Genomic DNA, 23,507 nt, shown 5'->3' with positions numbered 1-23,507 from the left:
CACAAACACCCTGAGGTGGTACTGTACTGTATAAACTGAAAAGAGCAATGGACCTGTCTGTCAATCATGTGGTTACTCTGTGATGATTGATTGGTTCCACTTGGTGACCCCACACCATTAGTCAGGGGGAGGAGAAACTGCCTTCATCAATATTAATTCTTTTCTCATCTATATGCATATCCTCATTCATATTCATCATCGGTTACACACAGCAGATTAGGGAGCTTTGTGTGCATTTCTGTGGATCATCGTTTGAGATGACAAGGTGGGGGAGTGCCACTGTCTTCCTGATTGCTCTAAACTTAAAATCCTGAACAGAAACTGGAGGAAAAAGTCTTGTCTGTTTTTATGACTCAATTGCATCAATTTATGTGTGAAAATTACACATAAAGCTATATCAGTTTTTGTTGACATTTTTTATTACATTTCAGGTGTCAAATGTGTTTTAAAAACATTTAGCTGACTTGAAGTATATACAGTATTTTGCTTTTGTTGATTGTTTTTCTATAGAGACAAATGACTTGAAAATTCATGATCGAGATTCGAGACTGAATGGAAAGTTAACCACTTATGTCTATATATATATCCATTTGTGCATGTGTATGTCTAGGTCCTATTGGAGGTCACTAATGGGGTCTAGGTTACAGTTCCAGACAGGATTGTTACAAGATTGTTACATTATGTCCGAGAGTTTCTATTTTAATGGGCTCAGCTTCTCCGGCTAAATTTAAAGTAGACAATACAACTACATTTTCACAAATTGGACCTCAGTGAATTTTAATTGAATACCCCTGGTCTATAACCATAATGCAGCTCTTTGAGTGTGTGCTTAGGTACCACAGCTACATGCCACAAGCCTGAAAATCATATACATACAATAGAAAAGGTTACTGTCCTTCAACCCTGTTTGTAACCGTCATAACCCTGGTCTCATTTAATAAGTAACTCTTTCAATTTTACAACCAAAAGGTTGGATTTAGTATAAATGATCCTGAAAATAGTGCCATCAAAGCTAAAGTGTCCCTCGTGTCTGACAGGGCCATTTAGGTTAATGGACAGGATGAATGATTACATTAAGCAAAACTTACCTGAAAAACTGCAAGCCAGTCTCCCAGGTAAATAATCCCTAACTATTCTATATTCTGAAGTTCAGCAAGGCTGTCTACCAGAATACTTGCCCTTCTTGGACGACCTACCAATCTTGCCCTCGCTATGTAAACTCACACTATAAAAGTATTGGAGCATTATTCTGGAATTTTGCCTATCTGTGCAGTCCCTCCCTAGTGGATGTGCTAGGAACCTGACATAACAAGACTTTTCACAAATAGTGTCTCCCCTACTCGTGACTTTGGTTTCTTTTTGGATTACAACTAGCACTAGTACATTAATGAAACAAATAAGGGTCATCTTGCCCCAATTAAACAAACAATCATTTATTCCCCTAAGTTCCCCTTCATCCCCCAATTAATACAACACAACTAATACAAAAAAAAATAATTATGTGACCATAAGAGCATTGTTATCATTACTAAACATATCAGATTATGCGGTTACCATACAGTATGGCAGGAAATATAAATTTTAGAGATTTTTTCGTTCCAATGCCTCCCTGTTCTTTCTGTAAACATAAAAAGGCCAAATAGTGTTACTTACTCACCATTTGCGAATACGTCAATACAGCACATTGTCACAGTAAACACCCATCATCATTTATTGTGGGTGTTATAATAATATATCCAATAAGTAATTTGAGCCTGACTCATGTAGAACTTTTGTTGTGTTGTTGAGGAAGGGTTCATCCCTGCACAGAGAAAGCCCATTCAGACAACACTGGACACATTCTCCCTCATCATTCATTATCACTCCCAGAGAATAATTCACTCAGCTGTCTGACTTTGATTAATAACATTGCAGCCATGTAGAAAGAAAGATCTGGATTCTTTAAAGATTGCCCAATTAATTTCCCCTTTTCCCCCAGAAAACTGTAACTGTGAGTGTGTGTGTTTATTCTGGGATGTTCTTTAGTTATACTCCATTCATCTCTCTTCCCTCTGCCTCCCTTTGCCTAGCCCTAACCAGCTCTCCTATAATTTCCCCTCATTACTTCCACCTGTTCATTTTCCCCCAACCAGCCTCTAATTGGCTGCTTAACACTGTATCAGACAGACACACACACACACACACACACACACACACACACACACACACACACACACACACACACACACACACACACACACACACACATCAACAGACATGTGTAATGGCGGAGAGAAAACAGGAGCGCGGCTGGTAAGGCTTGTTAAAAATGTGCTATCATCACCTGACTTTGTTCCTCTCTCCCCATGCTACAACGACACTCTCGATAATGATTTACCATGTGCCATACTACATGACACAATTTTATCCATTGACAGATATATTTTTCATGACCTTCCCTTTCCTATTATAAACCAATAGCTTCTGTGTGGTTTTACTTGTATATGTGTGGGTGTGTGTAAGAATATTTAGATGTCAGAGGTTTCATTTTACAAGACATTAGACCTGTTGTGTCTTGTCTTTTGTCTTAGCACCACTTTTCTGTAAATGCACAGAAAATCAGCAGAAAATTATTTTTTATTGCCCTCTGTCTGTATTAGGAGAGGAGACAGAAAGAAGAATCACTGACCAGGCAGAAGGTGAAAGAAGCAGCAGATTCTCTCCAGATGCCAGGACATGTACAGAACACACTGCAGGTTCTTTCTTAGAGACTTTAGTACACCTAATGTTCAACCTATTGTTCTACTCCGAAGCATAAATACTGCTCCAACCTTTATGAAGAAAGTCAGCCTGTTATAAAATATCACAGCACAAAACGTCTCATAAAGTTGACCATACTTCTCCAGTCAAACCTCCCATTTGCTTCCTATTCATAAAATGCTGCTCATGATGTATAAAATGGTCGATTGTCTTTCTCTGTCATACTTAACAAACCTTACAACCCCCTACTTTCCTTCACAACCTTTACAATCTCAGCAGGAAGGCCACTTTGTTTCCAAGGAAAAAAATCTCAAGATATAGAGCCCTTTTCTATCATGTTCTTTTTTCCCAGGTCCTGTCAAGGACACTGCCCCCCTTGTGGTTTTCAAATCCAGTCTTAAAACCTATTTATTTACGCTCACTGTGTTACGAGTGTGCTTAGCTTTCTAAATTTGATAGGATTAAACAGTCTTTACGGTGCAGTTCAGGTATGGCTCAGGCATTGCTCAGTTTACTGTAGCCTCTCAGCAATAGTTTAGACGAAGGGCTGCATAGTTCAGCAGTCAGGTTTCAATGTAATAGCTATGATTTGCCATGACTCTTGCCAACTTCATTTTTTCCTCCTATTGAGGTAAGCCACACCTTCTCCTCCCATGAGTCATGAGTGTCAAGGCCTGTAGTCCTGTCTTGCCTGCTGTGCACTCTATCACTGGTATCCTGTATGCTTCCTGCTGGTTCATCCTGCCCCAACACGTTTTGCAAAATCTCTCACAATTTCTCTGCTCCCAGGATTCAATAATGTTCTTCTCTCCTGGACAGTCCCTTAACACTCTACCCAGCTCTAAACCTACACTGTAAAAGATTTCATGCTGGTTCAACTTGAAAAGAAAAGTTCCTGTACTACCCTTAAAAATACTAAGAGACAACAACAGTCACACTAAGTGATGTCAAATTAGGATTTGCTTTAAATCTACATTTTGTCAGTTTAAAGAATCATTTCTTTCCAGGGTCACTTCAATGCCAACATGTGAGGCGGCTCGCAGTGACATTACAGAATGAGAAGAAAGTGTTCTTGGGTAGGGACTGAATTCAATACTAACCTTAATCTTGGCAGGCATTATATTCATTATTATAAAAAGATAAACATGCCTTATCTCAATATGTATTAAAGAGGTGCAGCAAGTTTCTATCATGTATTATTTCTTTAAACTACAAAAAGAAGAGTGTCTGGAGAGTTTTAACTCAATTCATGCTAATATGCTGATCACGATTTTTTAGAAACTTGATTTAATGAGTTAAGTGAACTCTCAGTACTGCATTCATTCAACTCTTCATTTCAAGTCAAAGACTTCAATTTAGGTGAACTCATTTGTATAAATTCTGAAATTGTTTGAAAATGAAAACTAGAAATATTCAGTTGAATTATCGTAAGATTAATGAAAATGTGCATATTTACGTTGATGACATAAGATTAGTTTTAATTACAGTGTACCTGCCCACCACTGAACTCTGAACAATGTAACTATGTGTTATTTTTTGTATTTGTCTTGTTATTCTTGTATTATTTGTCTTCAGACAGATCACTTTAGACTCTTGTTATATCTTTTTTTTCATGTAACTGTTTTTTTCTTTTATCCTTCCCCTGACTGTATGAGGAGGGGGCATTAGTCTTTGACTTTCTCCTGAGGTTTCCTCAATTCTTGTCTCTTTTTTTTCTCCAGGTGTCATGCTTTTTGTTGTTTTGCCTTATTAAAAAAACAACACGCCTAGGCTAAAATGGGGACTGTCAATATGCCCTTTTGAATTCCCACTTGGATGTTGTGTAGAATATCGGATTACACAAATCAATTTGATTTGACTCTAATGAGCAGGTGTCCTCGATTAATATGGCATACAGCATTGGAAGAAGCAATGATCAATCACAGAGTCTGTACAGAGACAGCTGCTGAATCCTATCATGATACTTTAAAAAGTTGTACATATGATACACTGACCAAGAAAGTCATGATTATAATACAACCTTTGTAACTACATTCATAATTTACTGTAAAAGTTTTTAACTTCACTGTAATCTTATCTGTTTACTTATTTTGTACTTTTTGTATTTTGGTTTTCTAACTCAGGCTCAGCTGACAACCAACTAGACTGGGGCAGGCACTGTTTTCATTGGCCCATCCTTCTCATACATGAATGCTGGCATTTTTTCCAAGATACAACACAGAATTTCAGGTGTACATGGAATGACACTGTTAGTGAATGTTTAGTGAGTATCTGAGGCGCAGCTTAATTCATTACAGGTAGCTGTCAACCATGTTCTCTTCTAAAACATATACCCATAATCATCTTAAATAACATTACATTGTATTTCATATTATATTGTGTAAATAGACTATTGACCTATTGAGCAGTTAACTTGAGATACTAATATACTAATAATATGATCAAAGCTATGTTGTTCAACTAAATTACACCTGAGCGCTGGATCTGTAGCTCCAATAATAGTGTAAAAAAAACAACAACACATATTTAATTTTGCTTATACAGTAATAGGTGAAAGAACTTAAATAAATAAAAAAGATAACCTTGAAATTAAATGAAAGTCTGTGCACTGGTTTCTGCTCCACTTAATTATTCATTTCTGTAGTCACACAATAACACTGAAAAACAATTGAATTTAAGATCCACTCTCATATACTCTCATTATGCCAAAAACAATGTTGAACAATTTCACTTTGTCATCAGAGGGGAGGGAAATGTTTACTGCTTGCTCGGCTTGTTTTGTATTGTTGCATTTTTATTTATTTTTTTATCATTGTTTGCTTTGTTTGCTCTGCAGCAGGAAGGATCTGATTAAAAACACAATCAGTATGACGGCAGGCCCTGTGCCTTCTAATCAAACCATAATGGGAGTTTACCATGCATTATCTCTGACTGGGATTTAATGAGACTTTAGCGCACATTATCTCAAAGTGAAATTTAATAGCAGTATCCAGGAGGCATTTGCGATCCCATCTGTATCTCTTTGCCAAGTCTGAGTCAGAGGAAGGAACAGCAGGAAAAATGAGGTGGGACTTGTCTTGACTTTCAGAGTGGGCTTGGATACATCCCTCAACAGATGTTCAACCTCTGTTTGCTGCTGGGCCTGGGCTGACTTTCCATCTGATTGCTTTGCCCTTGTATATTTGTTTGGAACATCAAGGTGGCGCAGTGAATAGAAAACCTGTCCTTCAGTAGTAGGCTCTGGTTTGAGCACCTTTGGCAGCAAGCATCACCCACCCTGCTGAGGTGTCCTTGAAATAAACTGTGTATCCTGTACAGCTCCAGGGGCACAGACACAGGCAAAGGATTGATCATTTTTTCTGGTGATCAATAGATTGTCATAGAAAACTCTTCAGTTGAAGCTCTAAAATGTTTCCCAATACCAAATTAAGCAATCATTTCTTTTTGTTCTGCAGAGTAGCACACCTGATACAAACCACTCTTAGGCGTTTCATAAACCATCCTTTCTAGTACAAATCTGAATAATTAAAGATTAAAGCTTCTCAGATTTCACTGACTTTATAGACCTTTCTTCATTGTAGTAAAAACCAGGATTCAAAATCTCTGCCATGTGAATATGCAGTACTACTGTTATAGTAATCACATGTCATCCCACGTGGCACACAATGTGCTTTAGGACATGTTGTTGATGATAGAGACTAAAAAAGGCCACATGTTGAAGACATGTGATAAAATGACCTCTGGAGTTGAGAGCTGGGCCCTGCTACTCTGGTCAAAGCTGTGTTGGAAAAATTGATGAAAAATTGATTTTACTCTAATGGGTGCATTTGTTTTTGTGTGTGTAAGCGTGCACTCTAAATTGTGCACTTGTTGATATTCACTGAACTTTATCTTTTGAGTGCCAAAACATCATCACTGTTTTCTTCTAAATAATTTCTCATGTGTTCCCTTTAAAATATAATTGGAGCCATTTATTTGAAAAGTGAAATGAATCATCATGTTGTTAAACCAGTGTATGGTGTCACCCCTTCCACAGATCTCCTGTTGTTTTCCATGTTACAATATATTCAGAGAACACTGTTCTGCATTGAGAATGGCAGGGAAGTCATCACCTCAGCATGTCAGCCTGTCTATAGGTTTGTTGCTGACATTATTCCTGCAAACCCAATTAACAATATCATACCATCATCTGCATTCCCTTGAACACATGGCAAGCAGCCGGGAAGGGAGCGTGAAAGTATAAATATTTATGGCTCCATTCAGCAGTGAGAAGAGAAATGGACCAAATTAGCAAGTCTAATGCTTTGCAATGCTGTAATCCACTTCTAAGGGAGAAAATTGATACTGTATCCACTATCCAAATCATCAGTGGAGTGCTGCCATCAAGATTGATTTTAGGGTTGAGAGGTTCAATTTTGTAGTATTTACCAAACTGCACTGAACACTGAATGGGATGTGCCTTATGAAGCTGTATAACCTAGAGATGGCTAAAATATTTGAATTATGGCATTCCTCTCTTTCTTTCCCTCTTCTCGTCTCATTCTCCATCCTACAAACTTTTAATGAGTCATAATCTGTGTATGGCAGTGATTAGATTTAATGAGGTGCCAACAACCTTGGTTTGACACAACTCAGCTGCAACACACTCGCTAATTTGTGATAGAGCAGAGCCAAGTGCCGGACCTTATGACAGGAGCACTGTGCAAGTGAATACAGGATTAAAGCTCCTAAATTAAAGGTTTTCTTTTTTGCATTTAAAGCACTGTGTAATTGGCAGGGATGTCAGGTCTTGATTGGACAGTTGGAAAAGGAAAGACTTTCATATTGGCATTCTGCAGTCAAATTTTGTCCTTGCAACTTCCCAGGAGCTACTGTAGAGCTTTTAAAAGATATCAAAGATGACTGTGGCTGTGATGATGCAGAAGAGCAACATAGACCTCTGAAGGGGAGAATCCAGGGACCAGTCAGGAAAAGACAAGACAGAATTTCTGATTTATTGCAGACATCACGTATAGTAATTGTATTGTATTGTATTGAATTTAGATTTGTCTAAATATTGAAAGTAAGTTTGAATCTATGTTATATTGAATTCTAACATGTTCCATAAGTCAATAATTAAAGAAGATGTGCTGTCTTATGTTTTGTAGCCAGATGTTGCTGTTCAAATACAAATGAACAAAGCGAAGCAAACATTTGTCTGCCCTTACACAAAAAGCCCCAATATAATATCTTATTGGAATTGTTTTCAAGATAAAATAATGTTTAATTCTTGTGTGCTTTTGAAATGCATACATTAATTTATTACAGTGACATATAAATCACCCAATGTAAATTTATGACTGAAGACAGATTAAAAACTGCTAATCAAGATTGTCTGTGTAGTTTATATCTTCTAGCAGGATGTCATACTTATCAAACTGGTGTAGTGTGGCTTCGTTATTGAGATGGCTGAGTCATAAGGCCTTGTCACACTGTGTATTCAGACAAGCTATTGCCTTCACTTTGCACTTGACAAGCCGGTCTTTGTCAGGCCATAGGGCGGTGTGCTGAGTGCTGCCTTTCCACCAGTAATGAGCTACTTTAGCAAATCAGCTCTAAGTGCATGTTTTCAATGGGATGCACACTCACACAACACACACACACACACACACACACACACACACACACACACACACACACACACACACACACACACACACACACACACACACACACACACACACACACACAGTGTTGCCATGATCTCCCTGTCCTTGATCTGGGTCATGCTCTCAGCAGTTGAGAAGGGCTCTCATTAGTGTGTTTGCGTGTGTGTTTGCGTGTGTGTGTGTGTGTGTGTGTGTGTGTGTGTGCTAGTTAGATGCTGCAGCACCAGAAATGTGGCTTCCCTGTTGTGAAATTCATCTAGTATAATGCAGTGACAAGCAGCAGGGATGGAGGCATCACAGCTTTCAATAATAACAGGAAGAACATTGTTGTAATATGTAGAATCCTGTCAAAAATAGTTATCTATTTGTCCTGCTTACGATAGGTATTGTACGATGCATTGTGTTCATCACATCCAACACATCTCATAGGTCTGTATGTAATCTGTGTCTATCTGTTTTTCTCAGGTTGATAAAAGCTTTCGGTTAAAGAAGTAAAGCCACTGAATCATTTAAACAGTCCATAAACTTATATTTAACTTTTACTGTGCCTCATTAAAACCAATACCACAAAAATGAAGTGCATAACCTGCATGGTGAAATTGTTGGAATTAATGACCACTAAATGTGTGATCTACTAGAGAGTGAATGTCTTTTTGTTACAATCTCGACATGAAATGGAGTGTAACAAGAGACTAGACAGGAAGTGGAGTGACTAGGGGGTAACCTGATATAAACATAAATGTTGCTTTTCTAGTAAATTAGGAGACTGATGCAGGACACATTAGCAAAGTGTGGAAAAAAGCTCAACCTGCTAAGGTACAGTTTGCATTTTCTCATGGGACTAAGACAAAGCAAGTTCCTACAACAGCTGTCTTTGCTTTATTTTAAACTGTTTTAAACAGGTAAAGACAATATTATGCACGTATGGACTATTGCTTTTTGGAGCACCTCTGAAATGTCCTTAACATTTACATGTGTTGGACTGCTTAAAAACAGTCCTACTATGCAGGTAAATATGCAAAATAGAAATATAAAATACATGTATTTGTTATTTGTGAGCAATGTTGGATCCTATGCTGATGCAGTAATGATATCTTATTATACAATAAGGGGAATATATAGGGTAGGCCAATGTGCCAAGAGTAGACAGAGATTGGACCAAACTCATTAATTTGTCCTCTCTGGCTACAGTTGTGCTAACCAGTGAAATCGGATATAAACATAACAGTGTTTTGGGTGGATTGAAGACATTCTCTTGGCACTCCATGGCATGATTGCCCTTTATCTACTCCTTCATTGTCAAATGAGCCAAGCCTCCTCTCCACCCTCTCTTCTTATGAGACCAGTCATCTATCTCTCTGACTCATTCCCTCAAATGGGAACCACTCCTCCTTATTCACCCAACGAAGAGATTACAGGCCGGAACAGATGAGATGAAGCACGCAGGAGTGCTGAGATATGGACCTATAGTCCACAGCAGACAGAGAAGGAGAGGATGACATTGTGCTTAAGTGCAGAAATTTTTTGCTAAGTATGTCATAGTTTCAGGTTTTTTTCCAGTTAAAATGATTTTAAGAGAGATCCCTGACAGATATATACAAAGCCAGAATAGTTTCAAAAGCCAGACAAAAATCGAGCACAGTGCGTCCTTGTTGCCATGCCCTTGCAGGAGTGCTCACACCAACTGATTAATGATCCTAGAGTAAGAAACACACACAAAGGCAAGCAGGTACTTTGGGAATCAATTCATCACACTTCATTTTGCGTGACCCCAGCTGAAGTAGTGGCTAGAGACCAGAGCAGCACAATACAATCTCAGCACAAATGTTTGAGAGTAGTTCAGTACAAATAAACACTCAACACAAAACAATGGTGCTTTCAGGTGACAACTGCTAAGATATCAAAACCATCATTTCCACAGGGGCTTTAGAGCAATGAGAAAGAATGAGATAAAGTGTGCAGGAGTGTGTATGTTTGTGTTCTTCTCACTTAAATGTCTCTATTTACACTAGATTCCATTTGCAATCAAATAAATGAGAGGCTACAGCAAGCACACAGGGTCAGGGACATGTTTGGGTGATCCCATGCTATGTTAAGACATACTGGAGATGCTTCATTAAGAGAGTGCTAGTGGGGTCAATAGGCCATTGCTCTGAAGGCTTGTAGGTGCTGGTTGAACTGTTCAGCACTCTCCCTGGCTGTATGAAGCTGCTGTTCACACCACTGAACCAGAGCCTGCTGCAACATCTCCACACGTGCACCCTGGAAGTGTGCAATCTGGAGGAAACACACATCACATTTATTTCAATACATATAGTATGTGCATGTCAACAAACAGGATTCACATTAACATTTGAGGTGATGATGCTGTTTTACCTCCTGTTTAGCCACTCCACAGATGTGCTCAAACTCTGTCTCCACTGCTTTCCTCACCTCCTCCAACTGATGAATATGGAAAGCATGTCATAATGATCACACACTTTTTCTTCATCAAAACAAATGTAATATTCCTTCTCACCAGTGTTGTCCTTTGATTTTGTGCTGACTGCTACAACTGATTCATTTCAGCAGAACATTACTGACACCTGCTGGTCAAAAGACTGCATGTACATCTGTGTGCTCGTCAGGGCATGAATACTCACAGCAGCTTTCTTAACAGGTTTGGCCTTCTCTGCATTCCTTCTGGATGTCTCCAACTCCACCAGTTTACAGATTCTTCTGAAAAGCATTTCCTGCATTGGACATAATGAACACACACTCAGAAAAAAGATACAAGAATAATAGTCAGGGGTTTCAGTGTGACATATCAAACATCGAAAGAAGCCTGTGAGTAAAGATTACCAAACTTTTGACTAGTACTGTAAAAGTACATGTATAAAACAAACGTAAAATGAGATCAGAACCACAAAAACACACACCTTCTCTGCCTCCTGGTAGCGTGATTCCAGGTCCAGACTGAGCCCAAGAGTGCTCATATTGTTCTCAGCAACACTTGTCATGTTTTTCTGCCCACACACAAACACACAGTTAATGTACTAACAAAATGGTGAACTGGGATGTAATTCTGTTTCTGTGGAAAAGTATAAATATATTACCTTCATAGATTCAAAGACATCTGATAATTTCACACACATCCTACAAGAAAAATGGGGACATTTTTACCATTCTAATTTACCACACTAATGTATTGTAACCTGTATGCAATGTTCATCATTAACAGATTTTGGCCTGAAACCAATTCTATTATTGTCTCACTTAGAGAAAGCCTGTTTGTCAGGATCCTCCCCTGGTTCCATACAGAGATGCAGAGCAGCTGAGAAGTGCCCACAGGCCACTGCTATTTCTACAAACACACAAAACACACACACACACCAGAGAAAAGGCACATAGTATTTGACTGGTACTGTGGATGAACACTAATAAACAATATCAACTGTTAAATCTTGACTAACATAAATCCCAAAGTTTACTTTCAACAAGTGCAGCAGTTTTCTTACTTTGCTCAGTTTGTACCAAATCCAGGAATCTCTGCAGGAAAAAAGGGCATGAGAAAATGAGTTCAAAAATAAAACAGGACTGCATGACTGGTTGTGTTAGAGAAGGAAAGAGAGAGGGAGACAAACAGATGAACCACAAACAAACAGGTGACTGACTCACCTCTGCTGCATTCTTGGTACAGCCAGTTAGTACAAGGTTATGATCACGTTCATTTTGAAAGAAGTCATCCACATCCTGCAGAAACATTACACATTGTTACAGCATTAAGATCAATTAACAGAGTTGTTCAGAGGCTGTAAATTTTGTATGTATGACTTTCAGCTTTGTACCTTATGGCCTTCTTTTCTCATCTCTTCCACAGCTTGAGTCAGCCGGTTGAAAATGTTTTTCCTTGCTCTCTGTCTGCCTGGAGGCTACACACAGAGACAAAAATAAGATTTAATATTTTTCTAAAGATCTTGCTACTACTGTATATTGTTATTAAAAGTCTTTATTACAGACACAAATATTTCAGCATTAGAAAGCTATGGACTTTTCACGCCAGTTATAAAGTGCCTGGGTACTTGAGTCTCAGAATTAATGCACTCTTCTTGGAAGACGTTTTTGGCCCTTGCCAGTGCAAGATCTGCTAATGCTCAAAATACAGCATTCCATATTGAATGAGACTCAGCCAGACAGCAAAGTACTTAATGTACCATTATCAGGACCTGGAAAGACGTCCAAAACTGACACTGACTCTGATTTATATACATTGAAGAGGCAGTATCATTCAGTTTATGCGTTGTTGAAATGATGCATAGCTTAGTGTAGACAGGCTTTATTTGTATTGTTATGTCACTCTGTTTCCCATCAACAATGTGTAAAACTGATATATTTTGTCTGTCCTACATGCAACACCAGAATAATATTCCACTGTTACAGGTCTGACAACATTATAACATCCTAGGTTTAGTGGAAACAGTTGGTATGTGGTTATTTGGTTCAGGCATCAAGACTGTGTTTCATCTGCTTGATGTTATTTGCAGGCACATCCAGTTGGCTGACAGCTTGTAATTTTGGTTTATTCTGTGGACCTCACTTTACAACCCTCAAATGGTCCCTTTTGAACATTTCAAGGCATTTGTTTTCTGACATTTCACCAGCAGGTTTATTGTTGTATCCTTCAATGTATTTATCTACAGACAAAAGTGTTTCTATAGTTGCGTCCCAATGCAGGACCAGCTTTCTTCACAGTCCACATTCTAACAGTGAAAACAGGCCCATTTAAAGGCTCTTCCAAATGTGCAAATGTAATTTGCATTCTGTCTGAATTTTGAGGACACAAACAGTGTTTCCTTCATGGCCCCCAGAATCACAAAATCTACTGCTTGTTGGTCACTTGCAAAGTTTTGCGTTTGGGCAGGCAGGAAATAGAAGCATATTGTATTTTATTGTATATTGTATTGAATCTGCAGACCATCTCTTTTGAGGGGCAGTGCAGGTGGAGTCCACTGGCCTTCACTCCTACATATGTTTGGATACCAACAGACTCAGCACATAAATGTCTTTACTCTCTCTCTCTCTCTACTGACACTGTGTCAGTGGAAGTTTAACCATTTTTATGTGTCTCTCTCTCCCATAAAAAAGGTATCACATTGCCACCTTATGGTAGCATAAAATTCATTCTTGTTGTACACACTTACGTCTGAGCTGGTAAGGAAGATCTCCACAGCTTTATTTTTGCTGAGTATGCTGTGTGCAACAACCTGTCGCAGGAAACTTTGTAGTGCTGTACGGTATGGCTGCCACTCTCCCAAACCAAGGAAGCCTGCAGAAAAGTCATCACTTTGATCATAGCATAGAACTACATATCACACCCAACACTGCACAACAGAACAGACACTGAAATGCAAGATATGGTAGTTGGTTGATTTGACTTTTAAATCTGAATTCAATTTGAATATTTTTTTTTATGGAGGTGGTCCTTAGATGCACTTACCAAGCTGTTTCATAACCTTTACAGATGCATTCACCTGAGCCTTTGCAGGGAGAGGAGGAAACTTGGGGGGAGAAAAAGAGTACAATCTTATAATGGCCCATATAGGTTTTAAAAACAATGTAAAGATATCTTCTTTTGATTTTCCTAAGACAAAACTTCTTTTGGTGGCACCTGAATAAGAGCAGAGCATAGCCTTAAATGCATCATGTTAATGCTTTTTCTAATACACTAAGTGGAGCTGAGTGCACACTTTGTGCTCAGGATAGGATAACATGTCATGTGCTTGCATAATACATACAACAGAATCAGCTGACAGAATGACAGCACTAAAAAATGCTTTCTGATCACAAAGGAAACAGGAGGAACAGAGGGGAAATGAAGAATCATTTTAAAATAAACAAAATGTTCCTTATAACTTGGATAGAAGTAGCACATCTAAGTCAGTGTATGAATTGAATATGGTGGTTTCAACAGCACCGTGCAACCAGAATGCATCATTTCATATTACCACTTGTAGTTTGCAAAGGCTGCAGTTAATCATCATTTTCAGCACTGGTGACAATAAAGTGGGCAGCTAGAAAAACAGCTGACATCAACTTCCTTATTCTCGCTTATGATGGTTATAACCGTCATTGTGTATTCAGCGCACCCCCCCCCCCCCCCCCCCCCCCCCCCCACCTTCAACTTTTATTGTTTCCATATATTTTTACTGTTAGGTTTGAATTTTGTTATGTGAATAACTCAATAAATAATTAATTGCAACACAAACAAAATACAAAAAAAACAACCTCAGATTACAGCGTACATACTTCCAAGAGGAAGTTCTGTTCCACAGAATCCGCAAGATTGTGGTTTGTACTGTCAATGACTGAACAAACAAGATACCTCTGAACTCTTGCGCCATTATTGTCAGGTTATTGTATTTAGCTTTATAAGACATAGAAGGGATTGAGACCAGATAAAACAGAGTACTGACTATGACTCCCTGTATCCCCGGCACGTCCTCCTGGGAGAACAGGTGCTGCTGTAGCCATTCAAAATCATCATAGGTCCGGTCCACATGGTACTCCCCTGTCCCAGACAGCTAGCACAGGCAACAGAGACAATGCAGCTAAATTATATAACATCAGAGGAGGCTGATTTTGCAATGTCATTACTGAAGGTAACTTCATTTTAATGTTTGCAGTGCTTCCATAAAAAAACACAATTGCTTTACATATAAAATAACAATGTTGTTTTATGTGCTGGTGTTTTTTTCCTGATGGTCTATGGTCGTAATGTTCTGCAAAGGTGAAACCAAAGACACATTTTTACTACAGTAAAAAATATTGCACTTTTCTCACCTTTTGAGATACAATTAGAAAGGTAAGTGTTTCCCCATCTTTCAGCACCTCTGTAACTTTAATGTTATCACCATGGACACTCAAAGTAGGTGTCACTTCTTTCACCTCTTCCTGTCATAAAAAGAGTAGCTATCAATATTATCAGACAGCTGCAAGTAAATTCATACTAGTATGTAAACAAATTTTGAGGTAAGAAGAAACGTTACTTAGCATTAGCGCAAAACGCTGTCACATGACACTCAGATGTTATCAAAAAGAAAATTTTCAGGCAGGCACACTTACCATCATTGTCAAGCTTAGGAGTTAATGTTTCCAGTCTGTCTTTTATCTGCTTTGTAGAATGCTTAAGTCTCCCTTTATTGTGATAAAACTGCTTAAAGCTCTAAAGATCTTTTGTCTGTTGGTTTTAGTGCGCACCCACTGCAAATGCTGAGAAGGCACAGGATATCCTATGGGTCAAAGTGCACACTGGTCCTATGAAAAAATGGAGTAAAACAGTGCCAAATCTAAAGTGCTGGCTCAGGGCAAAAGGGGAGTAAATGGTGTGTTAGTCAGTAATTCAGGCACTTCACCACACCCACACAGGAAAAGGGGGCCTAACGGTCCAATCAGCTCCCTAGCTGTTAGCCTTACAACCTCTCAAACCTGTAAACAACCATTGAACTTACAAGTTATCACATAAAAGAGAGAGAATTCACCCATTTCCCAAGGGGCTAGTAAGCTAAATTTCTACATACTGAATACAATACACAGATACTGAGCATACAATTTAACATAGAGACTTTATTATCAGTCATACTGTAGAGGGGTCATGAGATAAAGGATATCTCATACACACACACAAAAACAAAGCAATGTGCTCTCTTTCAGTTTAGTTGTGGTATCCTTCCTCATTTTCATTCATATCCCCAAAATGAAAGTGATGGCCAGGTCCTTCAAAATTGTAACGTTCGTATGAATCCTCCTCATCCTCCCAGTCCTGAGGAAAGCTCCACTGGAAGTGTGCATCCTCCCCAAAGGGGCTGCCATCGAAGTCATGGAACATGTCAGCAAAACTGAAGTGAAAGCTTGGCTCAGGTTCATCCTCGGTGTCATCAGAGGCCTCATTTTTTAAGAAAGTGTCATGGCCCAGGCTGTCATAGAGCTTCCTCTTCTCCTTTTTGGAGAGCACCGTGTATGCTAAGGGAGGAGACAACAAAGTTTAGTTGATATAAAGCAACAATAACAGACATACTCAACTGTCAATGTTGTTAGGTACACTTAAAAAAACTAATGCAGTCTAATACAACAGCCCTGCAATAAACACCACCTTCAAGAAGGATATAATGCTCAGTCTATGTATAAAGGGAGGTGTTGTTTTAACTTCATGGTCTTATTAGAGGCTGTAGTTTGTGGTGCCATTAAAATGGTAATGCATTACTGTATAGAAATGTTTCTAAAAAATAGATAGACAGACGGACAGAACGACCGACAGACAGACAGATAGACAGATAGATAGATAGATAGATAGATAGATAGATAGATAGATAGATAGATACTGTATTAATCCCGAAGGAAATTAAGGTGTCCAGTAGCCCATTTTAAGTCAGGTCGTAAAGTCAGTCAGTCGAAAAAGAAGAAAAAAGAAGAAAAGTCAGTCATCCCTCTCCTACAGTGTGGAGTTATAAAGCTGGATGGCCCTGGGACAAAGGACCTCTTACACCTGTCCGTTGAGCATGACAGAGACAGAAGTCTGACGCTGAACATACTCTTCTGTCCAAAGTGCTGTGCAGGGGGTGACGGTCACAGTCCATCATTGACATCAGCTTGCTCATCCCATTTACATAAAGGAGGGTAGCCAAAATATTGGAGACCTCTCTGAATGCAATACAATTAAAAAGCATCACAAATCTTAACAAAAGTGGAACCAACACATTTGAAACGAAAAATAAACCTTCATGAAGGTACTGTTATGTATTAGACTGCACCTGTTTCAACTAGGCCTATTAAAATGGCAAGTAAATGTAGCCAATTAAGAGGATGCAGCAGAAATAATCTGTTTTGAAAGTGACACCTTACCTTCAGTAATCTCCCTGAAAGTCTTCTCTGCATCGACGCTCTTGTTCTTATCGGGGTGGTACTTGATGGCCAGTTTTCGGAAAGCCTTTTTTATCTGTCCGTCAGTTGCTGTTGGCTCGACATTGAGTGTGTCATAGTAAGTTGTGCTTGTCGCTGAGGCTGCAGACAGAGCCTCTGATAAGAGGAGCAGGACCACGAAGGATTGTATCCAGTAGATAACACCTTGCCCTTCCATGCTGCTGCACGTCTGAGTTTAGAAGCGGAACTTAAAACAACTTCTTGTAGTACAACTAACGTTACCTTGCGATTTGACCGCTCATTTTCATACGTACATAAAATTGCTCCACGTCAGCAGTAAGAGAACTAAGCAGGTTTCTGTTTTTATAACCTGAGGCTCACAGACTTCGGTGAACTCACTGTACTGAGAGATGGAAGACTGGGGACATGTCACTCCTTTTTTCAGTCAAACTGTGCATAAAAGGTCGTGATAAAAGTAGATTTAATTAATTATGACCTTTTTCTAGCCGTTCTTACAAACGCAGCTCACTTTATTTAAGCGGCAGGGTTGCCTATGGACTATAATCTACTTCCAAATCGTGTATTCTTAAGCAAAACAAACAAAGTGCAAACATATTTCAGTGCTATTCACCTTTTTCACCACTGGAGGACAGAGGAGCACTGAAGAGGAGGAGGGTTAACTTCTTGCACTGTGGTGGGTAGAAGAATGGGGTTTGGGGTAATGTTTTTTTCTAATTAATTATCTGCCGTGATTGATGGCATTGGCGGAATGTGCGTTTGTTTGTGTGTGTTTGGGGGGGTAGATGGAGTGTCTCATCATTATCATCATCATCAGATGGCAACAAGAGTGGGATGCAAACAATACATGAAGAAAGCTATACAACAACAACCAACCATTAGTTAAACCCGGCAATACAGGGAAACTGCCACGATCAAATTGATAAGGCTAAGGTTGGGACACTGGGTTGGTGCGAGCGGGGAAGCAGAGATGGCAATTATGAAAACTAGTCCTGAGTCTGTCTTGATATGTTCTCTCGCTCTATGCTGGGGAAAGTAGGGTTTTATTCGTGGAATTAGGTAAACTGGGAATACTATAACAATTCTGTGGGGGAGGGAGTTTCAAAAAGGGACAGCTAGGGAAGTAGTACACTTCCTCAAAACCACAGATCTATATCACAAGATATAATGTTGGTCTCGAGTCGGGGGAGGGGAGTAGCAATGCCGTTACTACATCAGTGGGAGGCAGCAATGCACTAAACCTTGCTTAAGCTACCGGGAAGAAGAAGAAGAAGAAGTAGTGTTGTTGTCTTCTTCGTTGGTACACAAAGATGCATCAAAAAAATTTGGTAAACAGTACCGTGGCCTTGATGAATTTCCAGAAATAATATAACCGGCCTTGTCATTGCTGTTAGCGGACATATCTGCACACATTTCTGCTTGTCAGAGCTTAGTATTTGTGCAAGGAGTCGCTCAGTGGTTCTCTCGGTCCTGCTCCTGCGGTCGTTATCTGGTAAGACAACATTAGCATTTAGCCAGCTAGTACGTTGAGCTCGTCGCACCATTTTAGGGTTAACTTACTTATCCGAGAATATGATACGAAAGAAAGAGCTTTACGTAACAACACCCAGCATGTGCATTCATTTCAGTTTCGCCTGGCATGAGACAAATGGTTATTGGTTATTGTGTGATATTGTTTTAAAGCACTGGGTGAGCTCGTCCTCCAGTGAGAGCAACACGAGTGCTACATAAATATAAGGGCTGTCAATTTTTAACCAGGGAAAATTAAATATTCGAACTATAATGACCTGTTCCGATTAAAATGTAAGGTCTGTAAGTGTATCAGCACGTTTGAAGTAGTTTGTCTTGTCCTTAAAATCCTTAAAATTCATCATCAGCTTGACCTATTGCTCTCTGATCTATTAGTAAACTAAATCAATTAATAGAAACGGAGAAGGACACTAGCGAGCAAAGCTATGCCGAGGATCTGATAAGCAATGCGTGGAAGTATTTTTGAGGCTACACCTTAGATGGCAAAATTACCAGTAAATATAAGGCTGTTACAAACTTTGTTAAAAGCAGCTGCTTTTACCATTTATCTGCCAACACAAGTGAGGCAACGGAGGCATTAAACGACTTCCTAACGTTATTTAAGACACTGAAGTATGGAGGACAAAAAATGACTGACAAATTATAATAGAATACAGACAAATAACCAAATAAATAAAATCCATTAGATCCAAAAATGCGTAATTATATTTTGGTGAGGAAAAAGGACATAGTTAATTTAATATCTTGAATTTATTTCTTATTTTCCATTCATCAACTTCTATTTTTGGCTATTTCTGTGTTTCTAATTTTATTTGTTTTTTATTCTGTGTAAATGGTATGAACATGGATTGGTTGAGGGGCATCGATCCGCCATTAAGCCGACAGCAGAGGTAGTCACATTGCTGGATTTATAGGGGTGGCAATATGCCGGCTTTGTTCAGTTCAGTGGCCTTTTATGCTTATGACAGTCACAGCAAATTGTGTCCCCAACACATAATGGCATATACTATAGGTTGTGTTTGAATTAATTTGAATTAATTATGTGTTAGTTCAAATTTGTTAAAACTTTACTTTTGGAAAAAGTGACAGCCCTCATGACTGACAGTCATCTGTTAATAATTCAGCCCTAGCCTTTTCCATTTGGACTGTGCATTCTTAATTAACAGCTTTCACATCTTCAGTTCTTTGGTTACTAATATCTTAATTTTGCTTTTTATTTTTGTCTTGCAGATCGTTGAATAGGAGCAGGCCCTATCTTAAGGGAAAAACATCCATGACTTCCTTTCCTCTATATGTGAATGTTTACCAGGTCTCGTCAGCCCCCTTTATACCCATGAGTGCAATTTTCTCCTTGAGCTGGGCCAAGCGCCATGCCTGACCGGGAGGGTTCCTACCTGTCAGGTGGTGGTGGAAGTGGTGGTAGTCTGAGTGAGGAAGGAGGAGCTGGGTCTGGTTTGGCAGGGTGCTCTGCAGAGGGCAGAGGGGGTCCAGGAGGAGGTGTTGGGGGCAACGTCTCTGGCTCTGGGGGTATGGGGGGAGGAGGGGCACTCGGAAACGGCAACAGCTGTGGGAATGGTGGAGGCAGTGGGCAAGGTTCAGGTCTGGCATTGGACGGGGTCTGCAGGGACTTCATACGCAATGTGTGTAAGAGGGGTAAGCGCTGCCGCTTTAGACACCCAGACTTTAATGAGGTGCCAGACTTGGGAGTGCAGAAGAATGAATTCATCTTCTGTCATGACCATCAGAATAAAGAGTGTATGCGCTCCAACTGTCGATTTGTCCATGGATCTAAAGAGGATGAGGACTATTACAAGAAAACAGGTGAGCTACCCCTCAGACTAAGAGGGAAAGTTGCAGCACGACTGGGCTTGTCCCCTATGGATCTCCCCCATAGCCGAGGGGAGGTCCCTATCTGCAGAGACTTCCTGAAGGGAGAGTGCCAGAGGGGGAATAAGTGTAAATTTCGCCATGTCCAAAAAGACTACGAATATGAACCTTCCAGGGTTGGAGTGGGTGGTGTTATAGGGCCAAGTGCCAGTGGAATGGTAAATGCAGTGGGAGGCATAGGTGGTGTAGGAGGAGGTGCCTGTGGAGGAATGCCAGGACTTGTGGGAGGTGGAGGTGGAAGTAATATGATGGGGACGGGCTGCCCCAGCTTGGGTGGTTGCAGAGATCCTGGTATCTCAGGAGTTGGGGGAGTAGGTGGAGGAGGAATGGCTGGTTGTTTGTCCTTAGGTTCTTCGGGACAGCGACGCTATGAAAGGACCCCATGCTCTGTATATGACCCTTTGCTTGAAAGTGGGCTGTTTGATGCTGGGTCACTCGAGGCCACTATGGACCACACTGCTCTACAGCTGAAGAGACGGAGGCTGGAGGGGCTGCGACTGGCAGATGCGAGTACAGGTGGACACTATGAGTTAGGAGTCCAGGCCACCTTTCCGCCTCGTCCTCTTGAGTACAGGTTCCTGGAGGAAGAAAACTCCCTGCTGAGGAAGAGGGTGGAAGAGTTGAAGAAACAGGTTAGAATGAGAGATGGAAAGATAAAAAAAATCAAAGTTGCACAAATTAGAATTTTTAGATACCTGAGCAAGCCTTGAATGCAAATATATACATGACTGTTAAGGTCTGTTGGTTGGAGCTAATTGTATTGTAATACATTGCATAATTTTAAATGTACCTTTTTTTGTTCACACTACTGATGATGCATTCACATGCTACTGTCACTAATGCTTTGGATGGAGAACAATCTGAAGACCAACATGTCAAGCCAAAATCTTTGTAAGATGAAGCACATTTTCATTAAATATTCAAACATCACTGGTGGAGATTTAGTGATATTTGCCTTCTCTGGAGTTGCTGACAGGATCAGCTACAAAGAAAAGCATTACTTTGTTGTGCCCTCTAACTTTTAAATTGTCTGAAGGATTTATTTTTGAGAGGCAAAACCCTAAACATGCAGAGATACGTCAAAGCTGTTTTACATTCACAGAGCAGCTGACTTTGAAAGATTTTCCTTTCAGTCACCTGACTCAAACCCCACTGAGCACATTTTGGAACATTTATAAAAGAGAGGTGAGAGGTATAAGACACTGGGAAGAGTGAAAGAATAGTGAAATAATCACATTTAGCAAAAACACATACAGTCACTGAAAGAGCAAAGACTCGGATGACAGCAGTTGGACATAATAAATACAGAGAAATGATGACAGTAAAAATGTATTTTATGTTGTTTCAAAAGGATCATTTAGCTAGAGCAGTTTCTGTCAGTGTGCTCGTTTGGGCCTCAGTGTGTTTTTCTTCACTAATCCATGTCTTGTGTGTCTTTAACAGGTTTCAAATCTCATTGCTACAAATGAGGTTCTCCTGGAGCAGAACGCCCAGTTCCGAAGCCAGGCCAAGGTGATGACGCTGTCCTCTACCCCTGCCCCCTCTGAGCAGTCTCTGGCACCCCCTGTGGGTGCAGTCAGTTCCTACAATCACAGCATCGCCCAGACTCACACCACCCTAAGCAGTGCTGGACTGCAGCCTCGACCTGTCATCCAGCAGGACCTGGTGGCATCCACTGGTGCCCCTTCAGCGCCCCAAAGCAATGCTGCCCCACCGACAGCCCCTCCGCCCCACCTGAACCCTGAGATCACCCCTCTTTCAGCTGCCCTTGCACAGACAATTGCTCAAGGGATGCCGCCTCCTGTTTCTATGGCACCGGTGGCCGTCTCCGTGGCACCAGTGGCAGTGTCCATGACGCAGCCTATGCCTGGTATCACCATGAGTCATGCCACCACCCCCATGGTGTCATACCCCATTGCAAGTCAAAGCATGAGGATCACCACTCTGCCTCATTAACTGATAGTCAGAGCTGTGGTACCAATAAGACAAACTGTAACATCCTCAATTGGGTTTTTTGAGATGGATGGTCTCCTTTTATGTGTATGGCATTAAACCGATGACAAAACAGTAACAACAATGAAGATGAAGCTTGCACTTCCCCACCAGAGGGCAGGATAAAGACTTCTCAGTTCAGATGACTTCTTTCACTATCTTCTCTGTGGCAACACCACAAATAGATTTTTTTTTGTACAGACTGACTGACCTGTGAACTTCGACAAAACTCTGTGAACCAATGCGATCTTTTCAAACATAGCCACCAGAAATGACAACAAACTGAAAATATGTGAAGTCATCCACAGTGTTTGAAGCATTGCTGCAAGACTGCTGTGCTGTCCTTGTGGGGACAATGAAGACTGTCGAAGTCATTTATGTTTATGTTTTTGTTGTTTGTTTTGGTGTAAATTAACTTTGGTACTTTGCACATTTCAAAGTGAATAACAACCACTCAACAATGAATTTTGTGTCATGTCAGTTTGTTTCCAACTGTACTGTTACAATTCACTGTTCACACAGGTAAAATAAAAGAAGTCATGGCGAGGGAAGCACAGTTTTAACTGGCAAATCCTCTTGTCAACATGCTATTGCTTGAGTTGTTTGGGTGGGGTCCAGGTGGAGTTACATTGTGTAAACGTGGCTGCTTCATAAGTAACTTAATTAACATCCGTGTTGCCCTTTTAAACAAATGATACATTTGTTGCTGCTTGCTCATTTTGGCCCGGGCTTGTGCGCTCATACCGGATTTAGGGACTGAGGAGAATGCTCTGTCTGCTGTTTTAAAACAAACTGAAG

The 23,507-nt window shown here is 40.1% G+C and overlaps 3 protein-coding genes across 3 annotated transcripts; 1 reads left to right on the top strand and 2 right to left on the bottom strand.

Moving 5' to 3' along the window:
• Window positions 1–9,251: 9,251 nt before the first annotated feature.
• On the bottom strand, window positions 9,252–15,845 carry si:dkey-28n18.9 (sorting nexin-32). The gene is made up of 14 exons (XM_062416457.1): window positions 15,489–15,845; window positions 15,207–15,317; window positions 14,840–14,947; window positions 13,864–13,924; window positions 13,568–13,692; window positions 12,215–12,298; window positions 12,045–12,119; window positions 11,885–11,915; window positions 11,643–11,730; window positions 11,483–11,522; window positions 11,306–11,392; window positions 11,030–11,119; window positions 10,764–10,829; window positions 9,252–10,664 (listed from the first exon to the last, which is right to left on the bottom strand). The coding sequence occupies exons 1-14, from the start codon at window positions 15,492–15,494 to the stop codon at window positions 10,524–10,526; spliced, it is 1,113 nt and encodes a 370-aa protein (XP_062272441.1). The 5' UTR covers window positions 15,495–15,845; the 3' UTR covers window positions 9,252–10,523.
• Window positions 15,846–15,969: 124 nt separating this feature from the next.
• Window positions 15,970–17,840, bottom strand: LOC133978107 (dnaJ homolog subfamily B member 9-like). Its single transcript, XM_062416458.1, has 2 exons — window positions 17,265–17,840; window positions 15,970–16,385 (listed from the first exon to the last, which is right to left on the bottom strand). The coding sequence occupies exons 1-2, from the start codon at window positions 17,497–17,499 to the stop codon at window positions 16,078–16,080; spliced, it is 543 nt and encodes a 180-aa protein (XP_062272442.1). The 5' UTR covers window positions 17,500–17,840; the 3' UTR covers window positions 15,970–16,077.
• Window positions 17,841–18,611: 771 nt separating this feature from the next.
• zc3h10 (zinc finger CCCH-type containing 10) lies at window positions 18,612–23,348 on the top strand. Its single transcript, XM_062415729.1, has 3 exons — window positions 18,612–18,792; window positions 20,061–21,349; window positions 22,161–23,348. Exons 2-3 carry the CDS (start codon window positions 20,201–20,203, stop codon window positions 22,671–22,673), a joined length of 1,662 nt encoding a protein of 553 aa, XP_062271713.1. The 5' UTR covers window positions 18,612–18,792; window positions 20,061–20,200; the 3' UTR covers window positions 22,674–23,348.
• The last annotated feature ends 159 nt before the right edge of the window (window positions 23,349–23,507 follow it).

This window comes from Scomber scombrus, chromosome 3, assembly GCF_963691925.1.
Source record: "Scomber scombrus chromosome 3, fScoSco1.1, whole genome shotgun sequence".
Lineage (NCBI taxonomy): Eukaryota > Metazoa > Chordata > Actinopteri > Scombriformes > Scombridae > Scomber > Scomber scombrus.
The sequence above is the reverse complement of the archived record's forward strand: the minus strand, read 5'-3'. Positions and strand labels throughout refer to the sequence as shown.

Coding starts and splice junctions, on each gene's coding strand:
- si:dkey-28n18.9 (XM_062416457.1), bottom strand. Junction 13,925..14,839: donor CGGGGATACAGGGAGTCATA/GTCAGTACTCTG, acceptor TCTCCCCCCAAG/TTTCCTCCTCTCCCTGCAAA. Junction 10,830..11,029: donor AACCTGTTAAGAAAGCTGCT/GTGAGTATTCAT, acceptor CATATTCATCAG/TTGGAGGAGGTGAGGAAAGC.
- LOC133978107 (XM_062416458.1), bottom strand. CDS start 17,499: ATGGAAGGGCAAGGTGTTATCTACTGGATACAATCCTTCGTGGTCCTG. Junction 16,386..17,264: donor TTTCAGGGAGATTACTGAAG/GTAAGGTGTCAC, acceptor CTCCTCCCTTAG/CATACACGGTGCTCTCCAAA.
- zc3h10 (XM_062415729.1), top strand. CDS start 20,201: ATGCCTGACCGGGAGGGTTCCTACCTGTCAGGTGGTGGTGGAAGTGGT. Junction 21,350..22,160: donor TGGAAGAGTTGAAGAAACAG/GTTAGAATGAGA, acceptor TGTCTTTAACAG/GTTTCAAATCTCATTGCTAC.